We start from the raw sequence: 25,037 nt of genomic DNA, 5'->3' as shown, positions 1-25,037 counted from the left end.
ATGAAAAGAGAGACAAAGGCAGAGCTTTGTAACCTATCTTATGAGCCCATATGACATTGTCAAGACATCTGCTTGTTTGTTTAAGTGAAGCAGCAACATTGCTTTTTAATCACAATTCTATGGCCCCTGGTGTGCCACCCAACTGTGAGATGTCTAACTGTGCTCAGAGTGAATGTTCACCCCTAAGCTGCTCTCTACATCTCATTTTATGTCCTCCAACATCCCCCCTACTGTTGTGATGCTTCATGGTTAGTTACAACAAGAACTCCTCACTTCAAATCGGCACCATTTTATCATTCACTACTCTACTGTGTGTTTATGTGTGTGTTTGTAGTAATGCCAGGCGGTGGCCTCTGATGATTGACCCCCAGGGTCAGGCCAACAAGTGGGTGAAAAACATGGAGAAAGCCAACAGCCTGCATATCATTAAACTGAGTGATGGGGACTTTGTACGCACTCTTGAGAACTGCATCCAGTTTGGCACTCCAGGTAAAGCATAAATATATGTGTCTGTTCTGTATCTGTTTTGATGCTTCTGCTGTTGCTGTCTGTCTGTGTGTGTGTGCCTCACCCACATTGATGCAGTTCCTGTTACAGCCTGATGAGGCCTCTCTTTACCACAGGGATTCAGTTTTACTGTGCAAATGATTTTCTTTTTCCTCCCTTTGTTCTCTGTTCTGCAGAGAAGGCATTCATATAAGCAGCATTTCTGAGTTAGAGAGCCTTTATTCAGCCCTACTGCACCATTAGTACGTTAGACTATTGTAAATCATACACAAGCCCAGGAGAAATCCATTAGTGTTCCTGCACGGACATTTTTCCTGGCCAGCATTAGGGCCGAAATGACGTGTAGGCCGATGTAACTATTTATTGTGGTTGTTTTTTTCCAATTGCTTCAATCCCCACTGTTACAGTTTGGATGTGACCTTTTGGTTCACAAGCTGGTCTCCGAATATACTCTACCATCTCTTTACAAATGCACACAATATAACAATCAGCCCTGGCAAAATACTTATACTTCAGTATTCTCATAGGATTTTGAGGGAGTATGAGACGGAACAGCAAGAGATTTAACGTTTGAAAGAGAAGCTGCTACAGCCATTAAAAAGACATCTAAATAATGACCTGAGTCAGCCAGCCATTGGGTCTTTGCTTACTGGCAGACTGCAATGCTAACAGTTCAGAGAGTAGCTTGTCCTTGCAGGGTGCAAAATAGTCCCCAGAGGGTATCCAGTAGTTCTGCCTTCCACAGCCCGTTCTCTTATTTCACAGTTTTACGGTTTCTTGCTGTTTGTATTGCAGCCTATAATCCTGATTATCTGCTAGTATTCTTTCTTTAAGCATGGTTGAACTAATGTTTTCCTGCCAGATCTCTTTTATAGGCTAGGCATGTGTTTATTCAATGATGCAAACTACAGTAAAATCTACTGAAATATTAACAGTACTGATGTGATGTACAAGGACAAAATAATGCTCCGAAGCAATTTGGAGGTTAACCAAATTTAGTTAACAATCTTCTGAGAGAGAGAGAGTTGTCTCTGTGCCTGAATGCTGTATAAAAACTTAGTCCTCAAGGCATACTGTCAATTATGAATGGGTTTAACATGAGAAAAGCATTATCATACGTAATGTGAAATCACATTAATAATGATGTCATGGGTATAAAACACATTTTACTTGCTTTACTTATTTCTTGGTATTGCACATGTATGCACATAAATTTTCTTCTTCTTGCACTCTTGTAATATCCCAGCAATGCACTTGAAATAAAGCATTATAATAAATGTGTACAATAACATGATGTAAGAGTCCTGGAAAATATGAACAGCATGAAATAAAGTGGGAAACCTTTATATAACACAGTGGTAAAAAATGTAATTCCAGTAAAGAATAAGGCATACATAAAAGAGGCGATTTAGACAAAAATATATATAGATGCTGACAAAAAAGGTTTTAAGGTCAGATTAAATACAGAGCTGGAAGGCTGCTCCAGAGCTGAGAATATAACAAAAGCATGATGATCTTTAGTTCCTGATTTGGACTCTGGAGCAGCCAAAAGGCCCAAAACGGGAGTTGTCTAATTTGCGGAATTGATCTAGTTAACATTAGACAGCTGTGGTTGAATTTGACAGATCCCATATGATATTGTTTGTAAATGTCTAAGTATAAAAACAGTTATCTCCTGAATAAAGTATTCTTCCCCTGGTTTTTAAAATATTGATCAAATTTGAATATTTTTCTTTCAGTGCTGCTGGAGAACGTGGGTGAGGAGCTGGACCCTATCCTTGAGCCTCTGCTGCTACGACAGACTTTTAAACAGGGTGGTGCCATGTGTATCCGCCTCGGAGACTCTACCATCGAATATGCTCCTGACTTTCGCTTTTACATCACTACCAAGCTACGCAACCCACACTACCTGCCTGAGACCTCTGTAAAGGTAGTTGAAAATTGCCTCAGGCACTGTTGTTTTTATTTTATGTTCTCAGTGTGCTTTCACTAACTTCACATTGTAGAAAGACATCTTATTATTAACATAGAAAATACAGTGATTGGAATCTTGAATAATCTTTACTTACACTAAACAAAAGTACATTTTTGTTGTATTCAAATTATAACATTTGAAAATATGTGTAAAATTAATTTGAAAACATTGAACTGATTTAGACATGCAACCCAACATGTGTGGATGGTTACAGGCTGTTTTCTGTGAGCTAACACAGAGAACAAGCTAACACACTAAACTAATATGGTTAACATAATGAACAGTATACTTGCTAAACATCAACATGACATACATATTGATGGTAATTGTGATCATGTTATCAATGTATTGTATTGAAACTGGACATTACAAGAACACTGTGGAACGGTGGGGTTTATGTATATTTGACCTGGAACAGCCTCAATGGACAAAGGTTTATAGCACCTATACAAAAGTCAAACATTTTTAGATATTTATTTTTTTGTGCATTTTGGCCCACTTTAGGAAAAGTCATCAAATTTTAGGGTAAAAGACATTTGGGGTGTTTTTACAGCTGTCAGATGTCAACATTTGACTCAAACTGTATGTAAGGGTTAGGTATAGCCTCACAGAGCTGCTAGCGTGGCTGTAAAGTCTAATTTATTTTAAAGTTTGAGTTCAGTTAGGATTTATTTTAGAGGTTTTTTTCCTTTATTTCTGCGGATAGATCGGCTCTCCTTTTCCTGGTTAGTATTTACTTGTTGCAACAAATCACTCAAATGACAGCACGTTTTTTTTTACTTAAGCATCACAGTGAATCACTGTTCACTGATAACACCTTCCCCAGAGGAACGTGGTCTCCCCCCTCCCAAAACAAAAATCCTATTCCAAGAAAAGGAGCATTAAACGAAATTGCATTATAGAGAAGCAAGGGGTTGGAAAGCATTACTGAAGATCACATTTCAAGCATCTATTTGCAGGGGCCCCGCTTTTTATGGGTGGCTATTAGATAGATTCAACTCATTTTTCACAACTGATTCTATGCTGTGTTTTTTTTTTCTTTTTTCATGTTAAAGTCTTTTTTTGCCTACAGTAAAGTACTGTGAGGGTTCCATTATTCCCATTAAGCCCTATTTGAAATGCAATACTTTCAAATACAAGAGGGCAAGCATCTAGTAAAACCAGCCCTAAGCAGCTCAGGGGACGCGGGGAAGCGAAGAAGAAGGGTGTATGTGTGAAAAGGACAAACAGGAGATTTATATGAGCTCTGAGTCTTTACCACCAGCTGAGTGGGTCCACGGCATCAATAGAAATGGAATTAGGCCCCGGAGAAGTGCACTCGTTTATTAGGGCAGAGAGTAGATAGCAGATATAGGCTTTTAACCTCCAGGTAAGTGCAGAGTAGGATGACTAAGGCTGTGATGAAGACACACTCTTTCACTTCTAGCTGCAATACTTTAGAAAAGAAAAAAAGTAAATGCATCCTACCTGGGCCTTGCCAAGTGTTACTGGAACTGATTGGATAGTGGGTTAGCGAGGGGTGCAGCACTGACTGAAGCTAAAATTATCAATGCTGCACTAGACCTGACGTAGATATTCCAGCAAGAAAAAACACATATAAACCCCCCCCCACACACACACACACAAACACACTAATTTGTGCATGTTTATGACTGTATTCTGTATGCCTGTGTGTGTATCTCGTCTCTTCCTCTGTGCCATAGGTGACCCTGCTGAACTTCATGATAACCCCAGAGGGCATCCAGGACCAGCTGCTGGGTATCGTAGTGGCCCGAGAGAGGCCCGACCTGGAGGAAGAGAAGCAGGCTCTCATCCTGCAGGGTGCAGAGAACAAAAGGTCAAGTAATTTCCATCTATAACCAAATAAAATCTCTTCTCTTTCAAAGTGGAAACTGTAGACATCTAAAAATTCCCTGTGTATTCTTTGTCAGACAACTGAAGGAAATTGAGGACAAGATCTTAGAGGTGCTCTCTTCTTCCGAGGGCAACATCCTGGAGGACGAGACAGCTGTCAAGATCCTCTCCTGCTCTAAGGTGCTGGCCAATGAAATCACAGAGAAGCAGGCTATAGCTGAGGTGACGGAGCAGAAAATTGATGAGACCCGTATGGGCTATACATCCATTGCCACTCATTCAGCCATCTTGTTCTTCTCCATCGCTGACCTGGCTAACATTGAGCCCATGTACCAGTACTCCCTCACCTGGTTTATTAACCTCTTTATCAGCTCCATTGACAACTCAGAGAAGAGTGACGACTTGGAGAAGAGGTAAGAGGAGCTGAGAAATGTATCACCCTAATACTAATCCCTAAATGTCACTTAAGCAGGTATTCGAACCATAACTTAGAGCTTTTCTCTCCACTCTAAAATCAAATTTGGCTTGTAATCTATTAAAAGAAATGTCAAGTATAACAAAAAATAAATGCACATGATTGTGGATGAATTTGTTACTTCTGTTTGTTTTGGATTTTCATTTCACAAAACAAGGATAATTAAAACGTTTTAATATTTATCTTCTTCAGGCTACAGATCCTGAGAGACCACTTCACCTACACACTGTATGTCAATGTGTGTCGCTCGCTGTTTGAGAAGGATAAGCTGCTCTTTTCCTTCTGCCTCAGTGTCAATCTGCTCATGCACATCAACCAGGTAGGAATATATACACAAGCTGGAAACACACATACACACAGATTTACAACAAAACCAAACAAATTATTTGAGGAAATATCAAATACTGCTGTTTGATTGGTTTATTAATGTGTGGCTAGTAGTTCAAACAAGCTGGTCTCCATTATTATTTTAGATTATCTGTATCTTGTATACTCTATTTCCAAAATTGTTATCCAAACATAATCCCCTTTAAATCAATTAATCCCACCTTCTGGTTAATCTACTACTGTGATGACACCTAAATAGCTCATGACAGTAATTAATGTGTTAGGTGGACGAGGGGGAGTGGCGCTTCCTTCTGACTGGCGGTGTCGGCCTGGACAACCCCCACTCGAATCCCTGCACGTGGCTCCCCAAGAAGTCCTGGGACGAGATCTGTCGCTTGGACGAGATGGAGCGTTTCAAAGGTCTGCGGAAGGACATGGCTCGCCTCAGGAATGAGTGGAAGACGGTCTTTGACAGCCCAGTAAGTGCCATTAAGCTCTGCCTGTGGGTGTCTGATGTGTTTCTTAGTTTTTTTAAATCAGCATATAAAGAAAAGTATCAATAAATAAAAAATATCCAAGAGCACTAGACAGACATCTGTAAATCCTCCCAAAATGATAATTTAGTCAATATGTTCATTGATGTGGCTGATGAAGGCTGTTGTTCTGTTGTAGAAACTTTCACCTGAAACTATGGTTGTGTTTAGTAGCTGTGGTGGTTAGCTGTCTTTAAAGTGGGTCAAATTTAGCACACATAAAATAACACTAGAACGAGTTTTATTTAGTTTACTAAATAATTTGTTAACATTTAGCATACAGTATGTCCAAAATAAGGCCTTATAGATACAATATTAGGCAGAACTACTTGACACCGGCTTGAGCTATAGCTTTCCCATAAAGACGAACCATTACCACATTCAATATGATTGCTGCGACTAAGATGGAGTATGGAGAAGCTCTTTATTTAAGTTTTTCAAGTATGATAAAAATTCAAGATGATGAAAAGAATTACTACAGGCAGACCTGGGCTGGGCACATGAACCCCATGCAGCTTCACCCACCATGAAGCTCAGCAGGGTAGATCATTTGGATGGAGTGCTTCCACTTCCCACAACACTCATACAGTCCCACCTGTACCGCTGAAAATAGCTTTTGCTTGCTGTAATCTTGTTCTCCTGTTCATACTGACCATTAAGAGATTCCTTCCTAATGTGCCACGCTTATTTGAAGTTTAAATGAGGCTTCAGCCCAAGTTGAGACAAATCAAGTGTGTATCCTGCACAGTTACAGTTATGAGACTCCTCCTTTTTCCCACCGGTGTTGTAAAAGTTTTTTGCTTCTTATTTTCTATATTTCAAACCATAAAGTTTGATTGGTGTAGATTTTTGAGAGCCAAAAGAGGACGGGGAGAACAGGAAGTGTAAGAGGGAGATGTATAACTTTAGGTTTAATGGATTCAGACACACACACACACACACACACACACACACACACTCCCTCTCCGTCTCTGAATTATAAAGATTCTTAAATTGAAGTTTTATCTAATTAAATCTATTCTGTCCCTGTTGTGGTAGTCACATCTATGTGATCTAGACTCAAGAACAGCTGTTTAATCAGTGTGTGGCGCACATAAGCATGTGTGCAGCACACATGTCTGTCTCTTTACTGTGACACACACACCATCTTTGATTTATAATCAACAGAATCAGCCACAGCACTTCTATCTAATTAAATCTAGTTTGTTCCAGTTGCAGAATTCACATTTATTCAATCTTGATGCGAGAACAGCTGTTCAATCAAGCGCACAGGCACTCAAACTCACACACTCTCAACACACCGCCGTACACACAAGAGAATCCCCAGGAGACCCTAAATAGGTGTATCCGTCTCAAAGCACCTGCCAACACACATAGCCAGAAGTCTCTCGACAAACAGCCTCAGGGAAATAATTTCCAAAACTTCTCACTACCATTGCTCACTTCCTCTGGTTCCACAAATTAATCAAACATATTGCTCTGACCCAGTACCCGGTGGTTTTTCTCTTTCTCCTTCCACTATTTCCATTTTCCTACATCTTTCCTTTTTCATAGATATTTATCTTTCTACCCCCAATACTCCCCTCCCTCACTCACATTACAGATTACCTCTCGTTTGGCTTAATTGCATTGCTTAATCTTGCAACAGCTCGATAAAATACAACCCCACCCAATCCTCCCCTCGTCGCCTCCCAGAAAAGTTGACAAAATGGCATGTAGCTGCATGTTTCTCAGAGGTAACCTGATGAGGGGGAGGCTTCTTAAATGACTGAATTTCCTCATTACAACAGCATTATAAGGTGCCATTTAGTCATGTGTGTGACTCATCAGGCACTCCTCTGGTTTACTTAATTGTATTCCAGGACCGTCACTCAACTATAGTGATTAGATTTAGGTAACAGTGAGAGAAAAAAGGGAGAAGAAATATTGCCAGTTTTTTTCCCCCAACAAACAATCATGTAAAACTGAGTCATGCTAATACCTAGAACCATCATCCATGATCTTTACTCCTATAAATGTGAAGTAACCCTCATTTATGTAAGGTATAAATTCAGTATGGTTTGTTCTGTGCATGTCTGCAGAGTCCCCATCAGACTCCCTTTCCTGATGAGTGGCAGGAGAGGTTGACTAAGTTTCAGAAGATGCTGGTGATCCGTTGTCTCAGACCAGATAAGGTCAGTTCACAAGGTGTTTTTTCAAAAGATGGTCGGACATTATCTGGATGCAAAATGTCTCTATTATCTTGTATTATCTTATTCCAGAGAATTGTTTCAGGTTATAAGGACTGTTTTTTTATTAAATGAATGTGCCCCATAGATGACTCCCATGGTACAGGAGTTTGTTTCCGGCAGCTTGGGTCGTCCCTTCATTGAGGCGCCACCCTTCAACCTGAGTACGGCCTTCGTTGACAGCCACTGTTGTGCCCCTCTTATTTTCATCCTGTCCCCTGGCTCAGACCCCATGGCTGCATTGCTCAAGTTTGGAGATGAAAAGGTATGGAGACAACTGGAAAATTCAGTGGCTTTGAAGCCTGCTGTCTCTACAAACTCAAAAGGAGGGGATAAATTGAATCCCTCAGATTTACCAGGCTACCACACAGGTCTTAAAAGCACTGACATTTATTTTGGCTCCTTTTGTGGTTAAAATGCAGGCACATAAGTGAGTCTGAGTGTGTGCACGTCTGTTCTTATCCCTTAGGGCTTTACTGGTAACAAGCTGACCTCCCTCTCTCTGGGCCAAGGCCAGGGTCCTATTGCCATGTGTATGATTGAAACAGGCCTCAAAGAGGGCACCTGGGTGGTTCTACAGAACTGCCACTTGGCCACCTCGTGGATGTCCACACTGGAGAGAGTCTGTGAGGTCAGAACACACACACATGCACATACACACACACACACACACACACACACACACACACAGTAATAGTGTTTCATGCAGTGATATTGTTGATTTTCTAATATAAACCTGTCTTCCAGCTTTCACATCAAGCCTTTTGTGTTTCGCTTGTACATTCAGTGCACACTAATCAGTTGTTTGAAAGTAAAACTGACATTTGTAATTGTTAAAATGTAAAACACATAAGTACCAATGTAGAAAAAACTGGCTCGGATGCCTCACAATAAGCTGCCTAATGTTTTTGCATTTTAATACAGCACAGAGGCTGCACTCTGCCCTCTCCAGCCTTCTCAACGCCAAATAGGAAAAGTGCTAATGCATTTCTTCCATCATATTCTTTTTTTTTTTTACTTCTTTGTTGCTCCGAGCAGGAACTGAACCCAGACACTACCCACCCAGATTTCAGGCTGTGGCTTACCAGCTACCCATCTCCCACCTTCCCCGTGGCTGTGCTCCAGAATGGGGTGAAGATGACCAATGAGGCTCCAAAGGGCCTCCGCGCCAACATTGCACGCTCCTTCTTAATGGACCCCATCTCTGACCCCGAGTTCTTTGGCAGCTGCAGCAAACCGGTCAGTGTGTGTGTGTTTACGTGTCCCGGTAGCTCGCTGTGCATATCTATCACGCCTTCACCATTGGGTGTTCTGAGCTCCTTTGTGTCTGTTTTCACCCCTGCTGTGCATTTCAGAGTGTGTCTGTTTTAATAGTGGAAATACTAAACAACCACCACTATTTATGTTAGCACATGCCTTCCATCTGTGCTTTGATCACAAACTTGTCTGTTTATTTGTCTGTGTGTGTGTGTGTGTGTGTGTGTGTGCTTCTCCACCTGTCAGGCTGTGTTCAAGAAACTACTGTACAGCCTGTGTTTCTTCCATGCCCTGACCCAGGAGAGGAGGAAGTTTGGACCTTTAGGCTGGAACATTCCTTATGAGTTTAATGAGACTGACCTTCGGATCTCTGTACAGCAGCTACACATGTTCCTTGAACAGTACCAGGTTGTTATTTTAAAGTTTTTATTTCTAAATGTATATCTAAATGTTATATAATCCTAATATACAATGACAATTTTGGCACATTTTGCTAGTTCATAAACATCTTTCTGACATCAAATCTTGCATTAAGATGTATAAACATATAGCACACCTGCATTATAAGAGCAGACTTATTAGCTTGTTCTTTCATACTTTACATATGCTCACATGAACTGAGTATAATTCTCTGCCAGAAAATAAATGTCTCACTGTCTCACACAGATGCTCATCCACCATCCACTCCTACATATATATTGAACATCTAAGCCTGAAAGAGAATTCTGGCTTTTATAACTGGGTTCCTCTTCACTCAAGTATCTGCTTTCATCAGCCATATTCAAAAACCCTCTTGACATTTTTCCACAAACAGATAGCACTTCAACCCCCCACCATTCCCAATTTCTCTGCTCAAGCTCAGAAAAAGTAGCAGAAATACACTACTAAGGGTGTCTTTTTTCAATGCAGTGACATTTTCATCATGTAGCCAAGTGTCACTGAATTTGTAAGTGTAATCCTTTTCCAGAAAATGCCACGATAGCCGCAACCTCACCCTTTTCAATCTCTATCACGTCCTAATTGAATCTCAGCCAGGTTTCTTGTTTCAGAATAACGCGCACACTACTACGCATGTACACACACATTCAATGAAATCTACCATTGCTCAATAACCCCACCAATCCCCTCCTCTTGAGTCCTGCTGTTTTAACACGCGGTCATGGTTAGATTCCCTTGTAAGACACATGATTTGGTCCTGCAGGAAGTGCCATTTGATGCTATCCGTTACATGACCGGTGAATGCAACTATGGAGGACGTGTGACAGATGACTGGGATAGACGGACCCTGCGCACAATCCTGTCTATCTTCTACACTTCAAAGGTCATCAAGGACCCAGACTATAAGTTTGACCCAAGTGGGCTTTACTATGCACCAGCTGATGGAGATGTAAGAAACACTGAAAATCACATACATTTGCTGAAAATCATTGAAAACACTGTTAACATCACAATTACTTTATTTCATAAATCATATATTTTGCTTAAATTTGGCCATAAGCTTGAAACATGCACTTTCAGAGATTAGGAAAAAGTGTACTTTACAAAGTCTTTTTAAATGCAAATCATCTCACTGAACTGACTTATAACTCACTCAGTTATATTTAGCTGGTGTTAAATGCAGGTGTTCTTACTTTCAGTGTTGCCAAAGAAAAAAATAAACAGGTGGAAAGTAGCTCCCTGCTTTCTAACTCAAATCAAGTATCTATTCCGCCAAAGCTTAGGCACATTTTTTTTTTATCCTGTGCATGAATAATAGTCTGTAAGTGGTGATATTTAGTTTGTATTTATATTTAGGCACTTTCCTGTGAGTTCCAGAAGAAATAGTCATCAATATGAGACATTGATTTAAAGTCTTATTTAAATATTATCAGTTCCTTGACCATTCACCCATCATTTGCACAAAGCTGCCCAGAGTATTGTTGCCTTTAAAAATCAGGACAAGTTAAACGAGTCATTATATTTTCAGGTTGTCTGTCTGTCCAACTCTTGTGAATGTGATATCCCAGGAACACCTTGACCACTTGAACTCAAGGATGAACTAATTAGAAATTGGTGGTCAAAGGTTTAAAGGTCAACGTGATCTCACAAAACACATGTTGGCCATAACTCAAGAACTGATGCGCTAATTAGGACAAAGTTTCACACAAATGTCTAATAGGATGAAATGATGAAGTGATCCAAAAGGTCAAACATCAACTTCACTGTGACATCATATTATTCTGCCAAAACCCTTTTCTGACCATTATTCAACATCATTACATAGAAACAGAAGGGGAGAGTGTGACCATATCTCACATTTGGTTGAATTGCTGACACTTTTCTTAGATGTCCACCTTGAAACTGTGGTGACTTTCGGCTTGAAGATGTGTGTGAAACATCTATTTTTTAGAATTTGTAGCTTCTCTGTAGCAACATCCAACATCTGAAGCATCGTCTATTGTCACAGCTGCAACTTTGTGTTCTGAATCAGCTTTATTAGCCAAGCATGTGAACGCATTCAACGAAAAAACACTAAATACCTTTTATTCAATTCCTTTAAAGTCTTCACTGCAAATATTACACTGAGTCTGGACAGACATGCACCCATGAAGTGGTATTTGTAATTTCAACAAAGCATATTACAGGACTCACAGTTGCATAGCGCTGTTTTTGAGTTCCTTTAAAAAGTCATTAGAAGATAAAATGTGTGTAACAAGGCACAGCAGGCGGCCACCACCAGTGAAGGCTGATATATTTGTTAACACAATTGCAATCTATGGCGCTCTCCATTTTATTTGGCATTTTGTTCTCTAGTGCTGCACCCCCCTCTAACAACATCTTTTATTCATGAAGTCACATTTACATAGTCATTATAATAAATGTCAGCAATCTAAGGAGTTGACTTGTTTTTCAATGAGTGTTATTACTCGAGATGTTTCCTGATGTTGCATTAAAAATTGTCCTCGTCCTCTCCCTTTCTCTGCCTCTGTTTTCTGCATCTCTGTTGCAGTATAACAGTTACATAGACTACACCAAGTCACTGCCACTCAACCCGTCACCAGAGATTTTTGGTATGAACGCCAACGCAGATATCACCAAGGATCAGGCTGAGACACAGCTACTGCTTGACAGCATCTTGCTCACACAGGTAAATATAATTGGACATGTGATACACCAAATACCACATTGATTAGTTGCTAGTCAGTAACTAAGTAACATGCATGCAGACACAAAGCACAAACACACACCCACACACTTAAATATAAACAATTGATCTGAATTTTTTGGATCCATCTCTTACAAAACAAATACAAAGTAAAATATTTAATTTGAACTACTGCAGCCTCTGAATATAAAGGTTATTGACAAGATTTCCTTTTAATGCCATTTGTTATAATAATGAAGATGGAGGGCAAAGATTTGATGCAGCAGACCGCTCAATCAGTATCAGCAGTGTGGGCCTGAATTCATTAAAATGCCATTAATGACCTGAAGGATCATGACCATAACATAGTGTGAAAAATATCAGATGTGAAGCAGCCATGTGATCTGGCACTGATACTCGGGAATGAAAAGTTCTCAGCACCAGCAGCTCTGGGTGGCTTCCCAAACCGATGCGCCCCCTCTTGGCCAACATCCCAGGTGCTCACTTGGTAGATTTTCAAGTTGTAAAGAGCACGCATCTCTTGCCGCAAATGTATGACACGCACATACACACACAAACACACAAACCAAGAGTGTAGTACACACATTAAAACACATTGACCCAAACACTGAAGCACAGACTCACATTAATGCACACAGGATCAATAAGCCTCACTCCAATCTCCATATTACACAAAGATACTTGTCTAAGTGTCCTTGCCAGCCTTAAATATTTAATCACCCTCCCTTCAAAAATGCTATGCAACATTAATTAAAGAGAAAAATAGAAATATATTTTTCAGTTGTTTTGTAGGGAGACTTCTCAAAGTACAAAAAAAATCCTTCTTATTAGGTTGCCTTCCTTTGACACTGCAGAGACACAGGGTGACTCGCAGTGGCTTTGGTGGAACCGTGTGATCCCACATCATTATAGCTCAGCCCTGCAAAGTTAGACTAGTTTTAGCTTGCTGAGGATTATATCCAACCACTTCCCAGCTCCAGTCTGTGTTTGCCGCAAATCAAATCTAAGGGATTTCACATCGAGAGACCTACTTGAAGAAGCCAGAAGTGCAGCATCGCCTGCAAAGTGCCATTGATCTACATATAACACCAGACAAGAGTATATTTCTGTATGTGCCCACATAAACATGCTCTATACATGCCTCTTTCAGCTTTTCATATGCAGGAAGAGTACATTGAGACAGCTACAGAGCCAGGTTGCCGCAAACAAATCGAAATATTATTTCTAGGCTTGGAGTTGAAATTAGAGTTCGATGGAGTCTGGCATTTATTCACATAAACTCCATTCAACAAGATTAATAATGGCTTCAGTCATGTGTGGACTTTATTAGCATCTAATACTGTCTCATCAGTCTCAATGACCGATAAACAGGGAGACGCTTCAAATGGAATGAAACAGCTATTTGTCATTCCCCTACTGTAACCCCAATGTTATTAGCCAATGATTATCCATTACCGCTGGCTAGTGACTGAGAATCAAATAGGTAAATGATGCAAGTTGGACTGAGGCGGAAAGTAGAGGAATTACAGATGAGACTGAATAATTATCAGCATGAATGATTATTAGAATAGTTGATAAGATTGTGTCAAATTACTGTGTGGGATAAACTGGGGAGATGCTGTGAAGCCGTAAGCCTTGTGCACGTCTGTGTCTGTGTATGTGTGGGTATGTTTGTATGATGATGGGAAATATGGTAAATATAAGCTATGGATGTCATCATCAGGGTAGTAAAATGGTGTGTGGGGTAGCCTTTAGAAATGTCTCTAAATTAATAAGAAAGTGAAGGTAGAATTAACAGGAAACTGATATGACTGATGATATTCTGTGGCATTCCGCGTCTTTTTTGAAAAACATAAATCTAAACCGGTGTGACACAAAGATGATGAAATATAAGCAAAGTCAAAACCTCTTAACATCAGGGTCTTGTCAGGATCAAAATAGCACGGATGCAAAAGAGTCCTAAAAAAGGGAATACATAAAGTGACAATTCAAAGACAGCAAGAGATAATTCTCCAAAAAACGATGAACTGTCAAACAAATCTGAGCCACAAGTCCTTTCACCCCCCCCCCCCCTCCCCCTTTCAACACACACCCACACCCTTCTCATCCGCCCTGTGTCGCTCTGTGTCTCTGATCAGTCCCGCTCTTCAGGCGGAGATGCCAAATCCTCAGATGACATGGTCTTTGATGTGGCAGCTGACATCCTGAGCAAGCTGCCTGCAGACTTTGACTTGGAGGCAGTGATGAGGCGCTTTCCCACCAGCTACAATCAGAGCATGAACACAGTGCTGGTGCAGGAGATGGGCCGCTTCAACAATCTGCTCTGCACCATCCGAAGCTCCTCTGTCAACATCCAGAAGGCCATAAAGGTATGCACGTAGAGCTGATAGACGGTTGTAAAAAACATGCTCTTATATTCCCACATTTCCACTAAATGACACTGGATGACATCACTATTGTTGCCACCAAGTGTAGTAATTTAAATCTACTCAAATTCATGATAGTAATGGCTGGGAGTTTAGTTTTAACTCAAACCTGGTCCCACTCTGAAGATCTTTATAGTGTATACTTACAGCTTGATGTATGACCAAATACAGTGTAATTTCACTAAATTTCTTTGTTTTAGATCAACAGTCGAGCCACAAGTGATAAATTATTATTGATTTAACATTTCGGTGCAGTAAAAGCAATATTTCAAGAGGAGGCACACCTCTGCTAAATGATTACAGGGGAAAGTCTGGTGATAAATCCTTAGAAATCAGATAAGGATTCAGCACAGCACTCCACATAAACAGATCTATTAGATAAACCAAGTGAACACATGCACGGTAATTGTGAAAATTCAGGGAAATGTGTGGAAATTAACCACCGTAGAGAAGAACTGCTCCCTCCTGAAAATCCAATCTATGTATGTTGCTGTATTTTGTGTGTTAGAGAAAAGAAAGAAATGGCGACGTCATAGAAATATTGTTGACCCTGTGAGAATGGCTGGGATGAAGCAGCCATGTTAAGTAATGATCTTCTCTTCAACATGTTTTATTTTCATCTGCGGCACAGTAAAGAAATTACCCCACCTGTTAAATACAGGATCTCTATTCCTGCTATAGCATCATGTGCTCTAACCACTTCTTTTAGCCTTGGCCATTGACTGAGGATCAAACCAACAAACCAAAGAGTCTAAAGACATGCTACCTGCTCTGTAATACTGCTTTGAGCTAAATGCTAATATCAACATGATAACAATGACAATGATTATATACTGATATTGAGCAGGTATAATGTTCATGATGTTTGCAAGCCAACATTTCCATAATTATCATTAAGCATACATGTCAGTGGAGATCTATTTAAGTTTGCATGATATTTAAGGATAAACTTAAGTATTACAGTATATTACACACATCCCAACACACAGACTGTAATGAGGCTACATTACACTAATAGGACTGAGATTATTTGGTTCATAGGATTTACTGAACTGAAAAAGACATGCATTAACATGTGTATGTCTCTTTATACCATTTAATAAATAAACCAGACTCACAGGATTGAAATGGAGAGCATAAAGAGGCGAGAAAGGGAATGAGAACATCATCCTTCGCGCTGTTATCAAAGACCCCCTACAGAGTGTTAATGTTCCCCTTTTTAAGGCTGTCAGTCACCTATCTCCACTGCGGCATTTTCAAGTGACATGCTGAGATTTTTCCCACATTCGATTCACTGGAACAAGAGTTTGGAACAACTTCACATTCTCAAGTAGTGAAGATGGTAATCACATATTTGCAGGTAATGGTATGTGTGTGAAAGCCAGTGTATTTGTGTGTGTGTGTGTGTGTGTGTATGTGCAGGGGTTGGTGGTGATGTCTGCAGAGCTGGAGGAGGTGGTCAGCAGCATCTTGAAGGGTCGTATCCCCGGCATGTGGATGAAGAAGTCTTACCCGAGCCTTAAACCGCTGGGAAGCTACGTCACCGACTTCCTGGAGAGGCTCCAGTTCTTACAGGTAAACCTGCCAGACTCTATTAGAATAAAGAAGTATTTTTTGGTTATTTAGAGCAGCTAATGTAACTAATATATGAGACAGAGGAGGAGAAAATGTGGGTATTAATGAAAAAGAAAGGAGGAAAATGAAGAACAAGGAACAGATTGAAAGGACAGAGAGAAGAAATACATTTGTAATTGTCAGATTAGTGCATACATTTCACCTTGGGCAACCCCACTGAGAGGCAAACACACAACAATCCGCTGCATTCATGTGGAGAAAAAAGAAAAACAACAACAACATGGAAAACACTGCTTAAATGATAAGAAGCTGTTGTGTAGTTGGCTGCAGAGAAAAGATTCAGTGTTGTTTACTGCAATGTTTTTCACCAGTGTCAAGGTACTGTACATACAGATGATTGATGAATTGTAAGAAAAAGTACATAAGCAAGTTTTATTTCTATAGCATCTTTAAAACCAGACTTATAAGGTGATTCGCAGGTGCATAAAATACAACAAATCAGATAATGGTCAAATAAGAGAGATAAATTAAAAATATATATTTATGTATAAAAGGAACAACATAAAACCATTAAAGTAATAAAAATGCCAGACTTTTAAGGGGTTTTGGTGCAGAACAAGGAGTTCAAAGATCAGAAATAAACTGTATTTATTAGCTTCCTGAGCAGCTTCAGTGGTTCTCAGCTCTGCACGTCTCTGGTACCCCGTCGGTTTGTTTGGACACTCGGTTGGTGAGAAGTCGGTATCACATGAACAAGTTAGTGCACACCCTCTGTCGGGCACTGACCCCTTTACTTAAGCTGTGTCACACTCGAGCTACACAAAACCCCTTTTCTTTCATGTAGCTTATCAACACATGAGAACCAGAGCTCCTACCAAGTATTACGGTTTTCTTTTATGGTCAGAGAAACACATGTAGACACATGACTTATCATGTGAGTCGGCAAAGTCATCTGTTTCATCTGACAGTCAGCTCCCATGTTCCTCTACTTTATTTCCACGGGAGAAATATTTTCTTCCCGTTCGTTCATCATTACTCAGTAGAGTGGAAAGAATACACTATGTGCATGTGTGTGTGTGTGTGTGTGTGTGTGTGTGTGTGTGTGTGTGTGTGTGTGTTTGATCCAACATTTCCGTTAGATAATACGCAAGCCCCCCAGGGTGAGCCAGAAAGTCACGAGTTGCTGATTTGAGATAAGCACACTCTCTGAACAGAATACCTCAATATTTTCAGGAATGTGATGTGTGCTGTCAGAATAAATACAATCTCAGTGTGTTCAGTCGACACGTTACTTCACACGAGGATTTGAAGCCTACAGAGGTGAGGTTACAAGTTACAGGTCCACATACTGTTGGTTAGTATGTGGTTGCAATGTGTAAGCGTATTATACTCATGTTACATACAAACAAAGTACTCCCTGTAAACATGACATGATGTTTTGGTTTTTTTCTTAAAGCACCTTTATGTTTAACACTCTTTCGCCCCCTTCTTCTCATCTTTGTGCTAAGCTAAGCTAAATATGTTTTGGATGTGCAGAGAAGTTTAGTTAGATATTATTTCAGTCAAATACACATGTATAAAAAAAGTAAACAATCATATTTTCTTCATATCCTGTTGAAATAGTGAAAATCTCCTTAATGAATGGACAGGCTAATAAATTAATTAATTAATACTAAATAAGCTAAGGTATGATGGTTCGGCATGAAACCAGAGCTTGTTTAAGTATGAGTTTAGCTTTGATAGCCTCTATACTTTATATACTATAATGTCTATATTTATATATTATCACTTAAGAAAAAACAAAGGTTTTACCCAAAATATAACTTCTCTCTCTATCTTGCTACACTATAGTGAGCTACACTATAATGAATTGGAGAATTATTATAACCTCAAAAATCTTACACAGAGTTTACTGTATATTGCTCCCTCCTGACTAAAGCAAGACTATGAACAGCGATGACACTGATAAAATGGTTATCAATTTCACCATCTTTATTTAGTGTGTTAGTAGGCTTTTTAGCATTTAAGGCAAAATACAGCTACGACTGATGTGAATGTTGGCAGTTTTGCAGGTATTTGGTCATAAATGAAAGTATGAAAGAGATTAAAATTGTGGCTTGATGATGTCACTACAGAAAACATTAAGTGATCAGTAAAGTTATTACTTATCCTGAGGATCAGGCATGAATATCTGTACCAAATGTCATTGCCATCCATCCAGCTGACCTTTTTTCTCACAGTAGAAGTTTTGACTTGGAACAGTAAGTAAAGCACAGGTAACATTAACGATGGCTTTGTTCCCTTTAAGTGTCCCAGTGAGCCATGCGAGAGTCATCAAACACAAAGCCAGAAACTTAAAACTTGCTGACATAAATAGAAAAGCAGCAGTCATTAAGTTAATTAATCTCATTTGTGCTTTTCACACTGTGACACATAATAAAAAAGGCTGATAGCTTTCACTCAAAACCACAAATGTCAACCTCATGGTGGCGCTACAGGAAAAGTCAGCAGGATTCATTCATTGATGTCTGTATAAACTTTCATGAGATATTTCAGTCTGGACCAAAGCCACGGACCGATCCACCAACATAACAAACCCTCAGAGGCTTCCTGCTATCACGTCTAAAAACCGACTCCTGCTCCTCCGATTTCCACAGGCATGGTTTTAGGCAACTGCGGAACTTAAATTCATGCTGTTTACTGTGAGCATTGGCCAGCAGTCAAGTCCTTCTGGACAAAATTCATTAATTTATCAAGAACTATGAATATGCATAAATAAATCTCTCTAATTGTCCTGTTGTTTACTTGCTGGGGTGCATAGCTGCTCAGTTATAGTCCCGAAAAAAGTTTGTTTGAAAGAATTGGATAAATCTCGTTACCTGAAATTTTAACCAATACCGTGTTGCCCTCAGCTCGGCATGACTTTAAAATATCACTTTACTTCACATAGTCACCAAACAACATGTTTAATTCTTCAGTATTGTGCTGTATTTTTTTAAGGTTTTAATTGGTATGTTTTTTTTAATGGTTACTTCTGTATAAATGCAAAAAAGTAACAAAGTTCAGCAAGGTCTGCCTGTTTTTTATTATAAATGTCTTCCCTCTCTCCTCTGTGTTTTCAGGACTGGTACGATCACGGGACGCCTGCTGTATTCTGGGTGTCAGGATTCTTCTTCACCCAGGCTTTCCTCACAGGCAGCCAGCAGAACTACGCCAGGAAACACACCGTCCCTATCGACCTGCTCGGCTTTGACTTCGAGGTCCTGGATGACAAACCACACAAACGGCCTCCAGAGGACGGTAGGGTACTAATAGGGGAGAGGAGGAGGAGACAGGGTCAGGTAGGGTGGCTGTAAGGTAGCAGACAGGTTCGTCACTTGCTATTAAAAACAGGGTGTTGTTAAACAGATTAAAAATAGCTTTTTTAATCAGCAAAACATCCTCCAGATTAATTAAATTACAGAAGGAGGACAGAGCTACTTGAAAGAGGAATGAGCCAGCAAAAAAGATGAAAAAACAGAGACATGGATGAAGAGTGAGGGAGAGGAAGATTGAGGTTTCAAAGCAGGAACTGACATAAGAGGAACTTAAGCAGTGGGTGGAAGAAAAGAAACAAACAGATGAAAACTGACATTAGTCTGACTGAATATAAGAGAGGCAAAGTATAAAGTGGGAAAGTACGGTAAAGAAAAGCCTCCCCTCCTGGCGTCTACATGCAGGCCTGCATCAGCCCCTCACTGTGCCTCCAGCTCTCTCTCACATAAAGCTTCACCCTCAATCAGCCCCCAGCTGGGGCTCCGTCGCGCTAGCACAGCCTATACTGCCAAGCTGCAGATTTGACAGTGTGTTTGTGCATTTGGGTGTGTGATGCTGAGAAAATGCCAACAGTCAGTTATCTCTAAATCTCTTCCCTCTTTTCACCCCATTAATAGAGCTCACATCCTTTATGAAAAGACAAAAGAAGTTAGCCTGAGGTCAGTTCAGCTTAAGCCCTGAACTTTTTACGGTTGCCGTAACAGTAAATGTCTGCATGTGTTGTAGTCACAGCGCTCCACTAAGGCAGTGGATGATTTTAATACCATAATAACATTACACACCTCTTTTTTCCACCTCTCAATTATGTGTGTGTTTGTGTGTGATACTCAGGTGTGTACATCCGAGGTTTGTATCTTGACGGCGCCCGCTGGGACAGAAAGATCAAGCTTCTGGCAGAGTCTTACCCCAAAGTGCTGCATGACACGATGCCTGTGGTGAGAAGCTCACTCCGCACCCAGATACTGTACACACACTGATACAGATTATAATAATACATTTAATAACTCCCTTTTGTTTTACATCATTCATTCAGTCTGACACAGTAATTCTGTGAGTTGACTAAAAGCTCCGTCAATCATCCACGCTTGTCACTCCTTTTCACGCATGTAGTTTTTTAACTCACGAGCTGTGCAGGAAGACGGCGCTGACAGTCTTAATCCCACCTGATTGGTCGATCAGCCCTTTTCACACTAGACTTGTTATATAGCAGCAGCAGCAGAAGCAGCACAGCACATTAATGATGGCTCCGTTGCATTCAAGTGTCCCAGCGAGCCATGACAGTGTTACAGTGAGCCAGCAGGCACCAATACCAGGACCTTGAAATTGATGCCCCTCATTGTAATTTAGCCATCATTAATTTTATTATTTTGCAGGTGTTTTTCCTGCTGTCACATATCAAAATATCTCCTGTTAGAAAGGCCTGTTGTTTCTCCACCTTGACTAAACAACTACAAACTTTAAGTGGCTATAGTCTATATTTTTTATAATAGTAGTAAGTAAAGTTTCAAACGACTATGTTTGAGACTCCCCTCGGCTCCAAGGACCTTTAAAGCAGGTTTCAGCTCACTGTTTAGCTCTGTAGATGCTGCTTTGTTGTTTAAGTTTATTCTCAATGCTCTCGTAGCATCATTTCCAGCCACAGCAGGTAGCTGTTTTTAGAGAAAAAGGTCAAAAAGCCCACTTTAAACTAGCATTGTACAACACTATAAAGGACTGTACACCATCAAACAGCAAATAAACACAGTTAGCTGTAGACTAGCTGGTAAACATAGTGCAGCATTTAGCAGCTGAAGAGCCTGTTATTTCCCTTAGGAGTTGATGGAGAGCAAAAACAGAGAAAAAGAAAGTGTACATTAGGTGTACATTAACAGTGTGGACAGAAACACAACTCCAAATTAGACTAAAATGTTTCCCTGCTCTTGATAATGTGTGAAAGGAACAGAAATGACTAACGCATCGCTCTGGATTTCATATTTCTCTTGTGGTTGTCGCCGTAGCGATGTGCGTCAATTAATTTGGGGGAGGAGCTTCTGACAAGGCAAGGGAGGGATGTATGTGCAGTCTTTCTCCAGAAGACTCTACCTTTAAAAAGAATATTTCAGTGTTTTTTTCCCACAATGTGTTTCTACTGTCAACAAGTGGCAAAAAAATCAGTTAATGTAGATTTAAATCATTAAGATGCAGATGACAAAAAACTCTTATGTAAAGCTGCATTCAGCGACTGCTATGGAGCGTCTGAACATCACTTTTTAGAACACAACGTTTTTTAATGTTGATGATTTATTATTATTATTATTATTTTGGGTTTTTTTTTACTCGTTTTTATAAAGAATGCTCATGTGATCTGACCAAAAGCACAGAAAGAACATCTTCAAATTGACCTTGAGGTCTGACCATTTTGTTAACAGCTGTTTCCGAGGTCACACATGAATACTAGTCCTCTTAATATGTCATCGTTTTCTACTTTAGGATAATAGCTTATAGAAGAGCTGGAATTCAGTTCATTTTTATCTGCAGGTTTTCACCACAGTCGATTTTATAACTGAAAGCAGAAGTATGTGGAGAAAAATGTGTTTACAGTTACATTGTCAGTGTGGGCCACTGTTAAGTTGTAGATTAAGATCACTTAGTAATTTTTGGTGAAAATCACTGGAGGCAACCAGTTGCGTAACATTTTCTTACATAAAGTCTGAAGGGATGTTTATTGATTCTGCATCTTGTGAATCTCTACGGTTGTCAAAACAGAGTGAGGATAATATCTTTTCACTTATGAGATTATGAAAATGGGGCAGTTTCTATCCTCATTCAGCTTGTAAACTCCTGTGAGGCGGTTGTTGTGTAAAAAAAAAAAAAAAAAAAAAAAATCAGGCACCAATATCTCCGAGTCTCAGAGGGGGAAAAAAAGGGAGCGACAACCAAAAGCTTTAACTGTAGCTCTACCCAGGAGGATGTTCACAGCTCCAAGTTCTCTGGACTCAGACTCGGTGCAGAGCAGCAGTTTCAGCACTTTTTTTTTACATTATGCCTGTAGGAAAAGCAGCTCCTTTGCTCCCTTATTCTTTTATTAATTAACAGAGCTTGATATGCTTTATGAAAGTAGAGTGGCAGTGATGGAAACAAGAGCGCCAGAAGCAGCAGCAGCGAGAACTGATCAAGTTTCCTCCCCTCTGTTCTCTCGTCTTCACAATACATTCAAGCGATGATGAATAATGCAAGACAGACTTTTTTAATATTCAGACATTTCAGGGCAAGTTATTAACAGAATCAGTTTTTGACAAGAGCGGAACTTAATTAAAAATGTGTTTATTATTTGTGGGAGAGAAAGAAAAAAAGAGCAACAACAACAGAGGCTGCTGTGGCTGGCTTTGAAATGCAAATCTTCACAGAGACGCCCGTTATGGAACGAGATGAGTGCTTTTCTGGCTTCGACTCAACAAACTGTTTTTGTTTTTTGGGTGTGTTTTTTTTTTTTTTGGGTGTTTTTTTGAGTGGCCCAGTTTATCCCTTTTTGCATAACCATGACTTCTTAATAGCCCAAAGGGATTGCTCATTGTTAATACTATTGTTTATAAGTTTATGTCCCCAAAGTTGCAATTTGTAAGTTAATGTTTGAATAACAAATCGTGATCCAGGTTAGTTTCTGCTGTTAGTTTGAAATAAGCTCTTAATCCTGGTCTTTCACGCACTTGTCATGTAATCAAAACTTTGTTGCTCATCAGCAGCGGTGTACTAAATCTCACTTGCCAGTTTAATTATTCTACTAGTCAAATGTTTTTAATGGGAAACAATCACTAAACGATGCTGACTATTTGCTTTAGAAGCTAATCGAGTAAGAGTAAACAAACCTGGCAGCCGCAGCTTTACACGTTCGACTCATTTGACCCCATGTCTCTGTCTCCTTTCTGTCAGATGTGGTTGAAGCCAGTCAAGCGACAGGACATTCCCCAGAGGATGTGTTACCTAGCACCCGTCTACAAGACCAGCGAGCGGCGTGGCACCCTGTCCACCACGGGCCACTCCACCAACTATGTCATCGCCATGACGCTCAACTCCAACGTGCCTGCCGAGCACTGGGTCAGACGAGGGGTGGCACTGCTCTGCCAGCTCAGCTCTTAGTCTGGTTTTCCTGCTCATTTGACACACACGGACTGACACTGACATGCAATTAAAAGAAACAAGGATGAAAAGCCACAGTTTCTCCTGGCTTTTTAAACACTGCATCTACGTGAACACATGTATATGATAACTAATAACAATAATTAGGTAACAGATGCTTCCAGTTGTGTCTTTTAACCCTTACATACTGTTCATAGTGTCCCCTCATAACTAGTCCCTAAACATAATTTCTGAACTACAAATTATTGATTAATACATCATCAGTTCAATCAATCAGTGATTAATCTTTAATGATGCTTTCATAGAGAAAAGTGTGTCACAGCTGCACAACAATGTTTTTAAATATACATATTCTGGGTCACATTAGAATGAGTCATGAAATTTCTGGTTAAAAGAAAAAGTTTCTTTTTCTTTCAAATGTCAAAACAGGTCAAATTAGACCTTGAACAGTATGTGAGGGTTAAATATTTTACCATCTTATATCTCACTGTATAGCCGAGGTTTGATTGCTGACGGCAGAAATACATTCAGACCGTGCTGATGTACTGCTACAGATCTATGACAGATCTTACAGGAACTCAGCTCCACCTCGTACGCATCGTTTACTTAGCCTTCACATTTGTTTAAGTACCAACTTAGCTAAAGCTGCTGATCTGGGAAACAGGAGAAGTGGTGAAGAGCAGAGCGTGTTACTGATAGATGCGTTACGCTCTTGTGGTTTTTTAGCTGCCAAACACTAGCTGTCAGTAACATTTTGCATAAAACCATCACAGATCAGGAGTCGGGGATCTTTTCAGAGTTTATTTTCCTTTCATAATGGGGAGAATGCACAGACAGGCAAACAGCAAAGATGTTGCATTTTGCATTTTTAGATCCAGATTACTAAACAAATATACATACAACAAAGCAAATAATGAGAACAATCATGGACCTTCATTCTACCGACAATTTTTTTGCAACACAAACAGTGAAGAAACGCGTTAATTGGGGCGGTGTCATAAGTGTCACAAAATTTGTACGTTATCAAAAACTGACACAATAAATTTAAAGATTTATTTAAGACAGCAAAGATGACACAGAATGAAAATACACTGAGGTCCAATTTAATAACTGTTTGCATTGCTGTTACAGACGGTACAAATGTGAGTTAGCCTCCTAAAATAAATCATATAAAAAGAGATCTAACTGATGAAGTAGAGAAGTTAAACTCCCACACAACACCTGCATAATTTGACACCTGCCTTATTTGCATTTAGCTAACAAAAAAAAGTCTTGTAACACTAGTTACACAAGGCCCCAAAGAA

At 39.9% G+C, this 25,037-nt stretch overlaps 1 protein-coding gene across 1 annotated transcript in view; it reads left to right on the top strand.

Annotated features, from left to right (window-relative positions):
• dnah7 (dynein, axonemal, heavy chain 7) overlaps positions 1 to 23,733 on the top strand; it is an 80,689-nt gene extending 56,956 nt beyond the window's left edge. The window contains exons 47-64 of the mRNA XM_053329114.1: positions 335 to 489; positions 2,247 to 2,437; positions 4,186 to 4,319; positions 4,414 to 4,749; positions 5,004 to 5,130; positions 5,423 to 5,617; positions 7,753 to 7,845; positions 7,988 to 8,164; positions 8,369 to 8,530; positions 8,938 to 9,138; positions 9,403 to 9,564; positions 10,358 to 10,543; positions 12,146 to 12,283; positions 14,440 to 14,670; positions 16,150 to 16,302; positions 19,425 to 19,602; positions 20,449 to 20,552; positions 23,527 to 23,733. Coding sequence (XP_053185089.1) covers positions 335 to 489; positions 2,247 to 2,437; positions 4,186 to 4,319; positions 4,414 to 4,749; positions 5,004 to 5,130; positions 5,423 to 5,617; positions 7,753 to 7,845; positions 7,988 to 8,164; positions 8,369 to 8,530; positions 8,938 to 9,138; positions 9,403 to 9,564; positions 10,358 to 10,543; positions 12,146 to 12,283; positions 14,440 to 14,670; positions 16,150 to 16,302; positions 19,425 to 19,602; positions 20,449 to 20,552; positions 23,527 to 23,733 — 3,130 coding nt within the window. The remainder of the gene's footprint in view (positions 1 to 334; positions 490 to 2,246; positions 2,438 to 4,185; positions 4,320 to 4,413; positions 4,750 to 5,003; positions 5,131 to 5,422; positions 5,618 to 7,752; positions 7,846 to 7,987; positions 8,165 to 8,368; positions 8,531 to 8,937; positions 9,139 to 9,402; positions 9,565 to 10,357; positions 10,544 to 12,145; positions 12,284 to 14,439; positions 14,671 to 16,149; positions 16,303 to 19,424; positions 19,603 to 20,448; positions 20,553 to 23,526) is intronic.
• The last annotated feature ends 1,304 nt before the right edge of the window (positions 23,734 to 25,037 follow it).

Source organism: Scomber japonicus, chromosome 11 (assembly GCF_027409825.1).
Source record: "Scomber japonicus isolate fScoJap1 chromosome 11, fScoJap1.pri, whole genome shotgun sequence".
In the NCBI taxonomy this organism is placed as follows: domain Eukaryota; kingdom Metazoa; phylum Chordata; class Actinopteri; order Scombriformes; family Scombridae; genus Scomber; species Scomber japonicus.
Note: the sequence above shows the minus strand (reverse complement) of the source record. Positions and strands in the feature narration are given on the sequence as shown.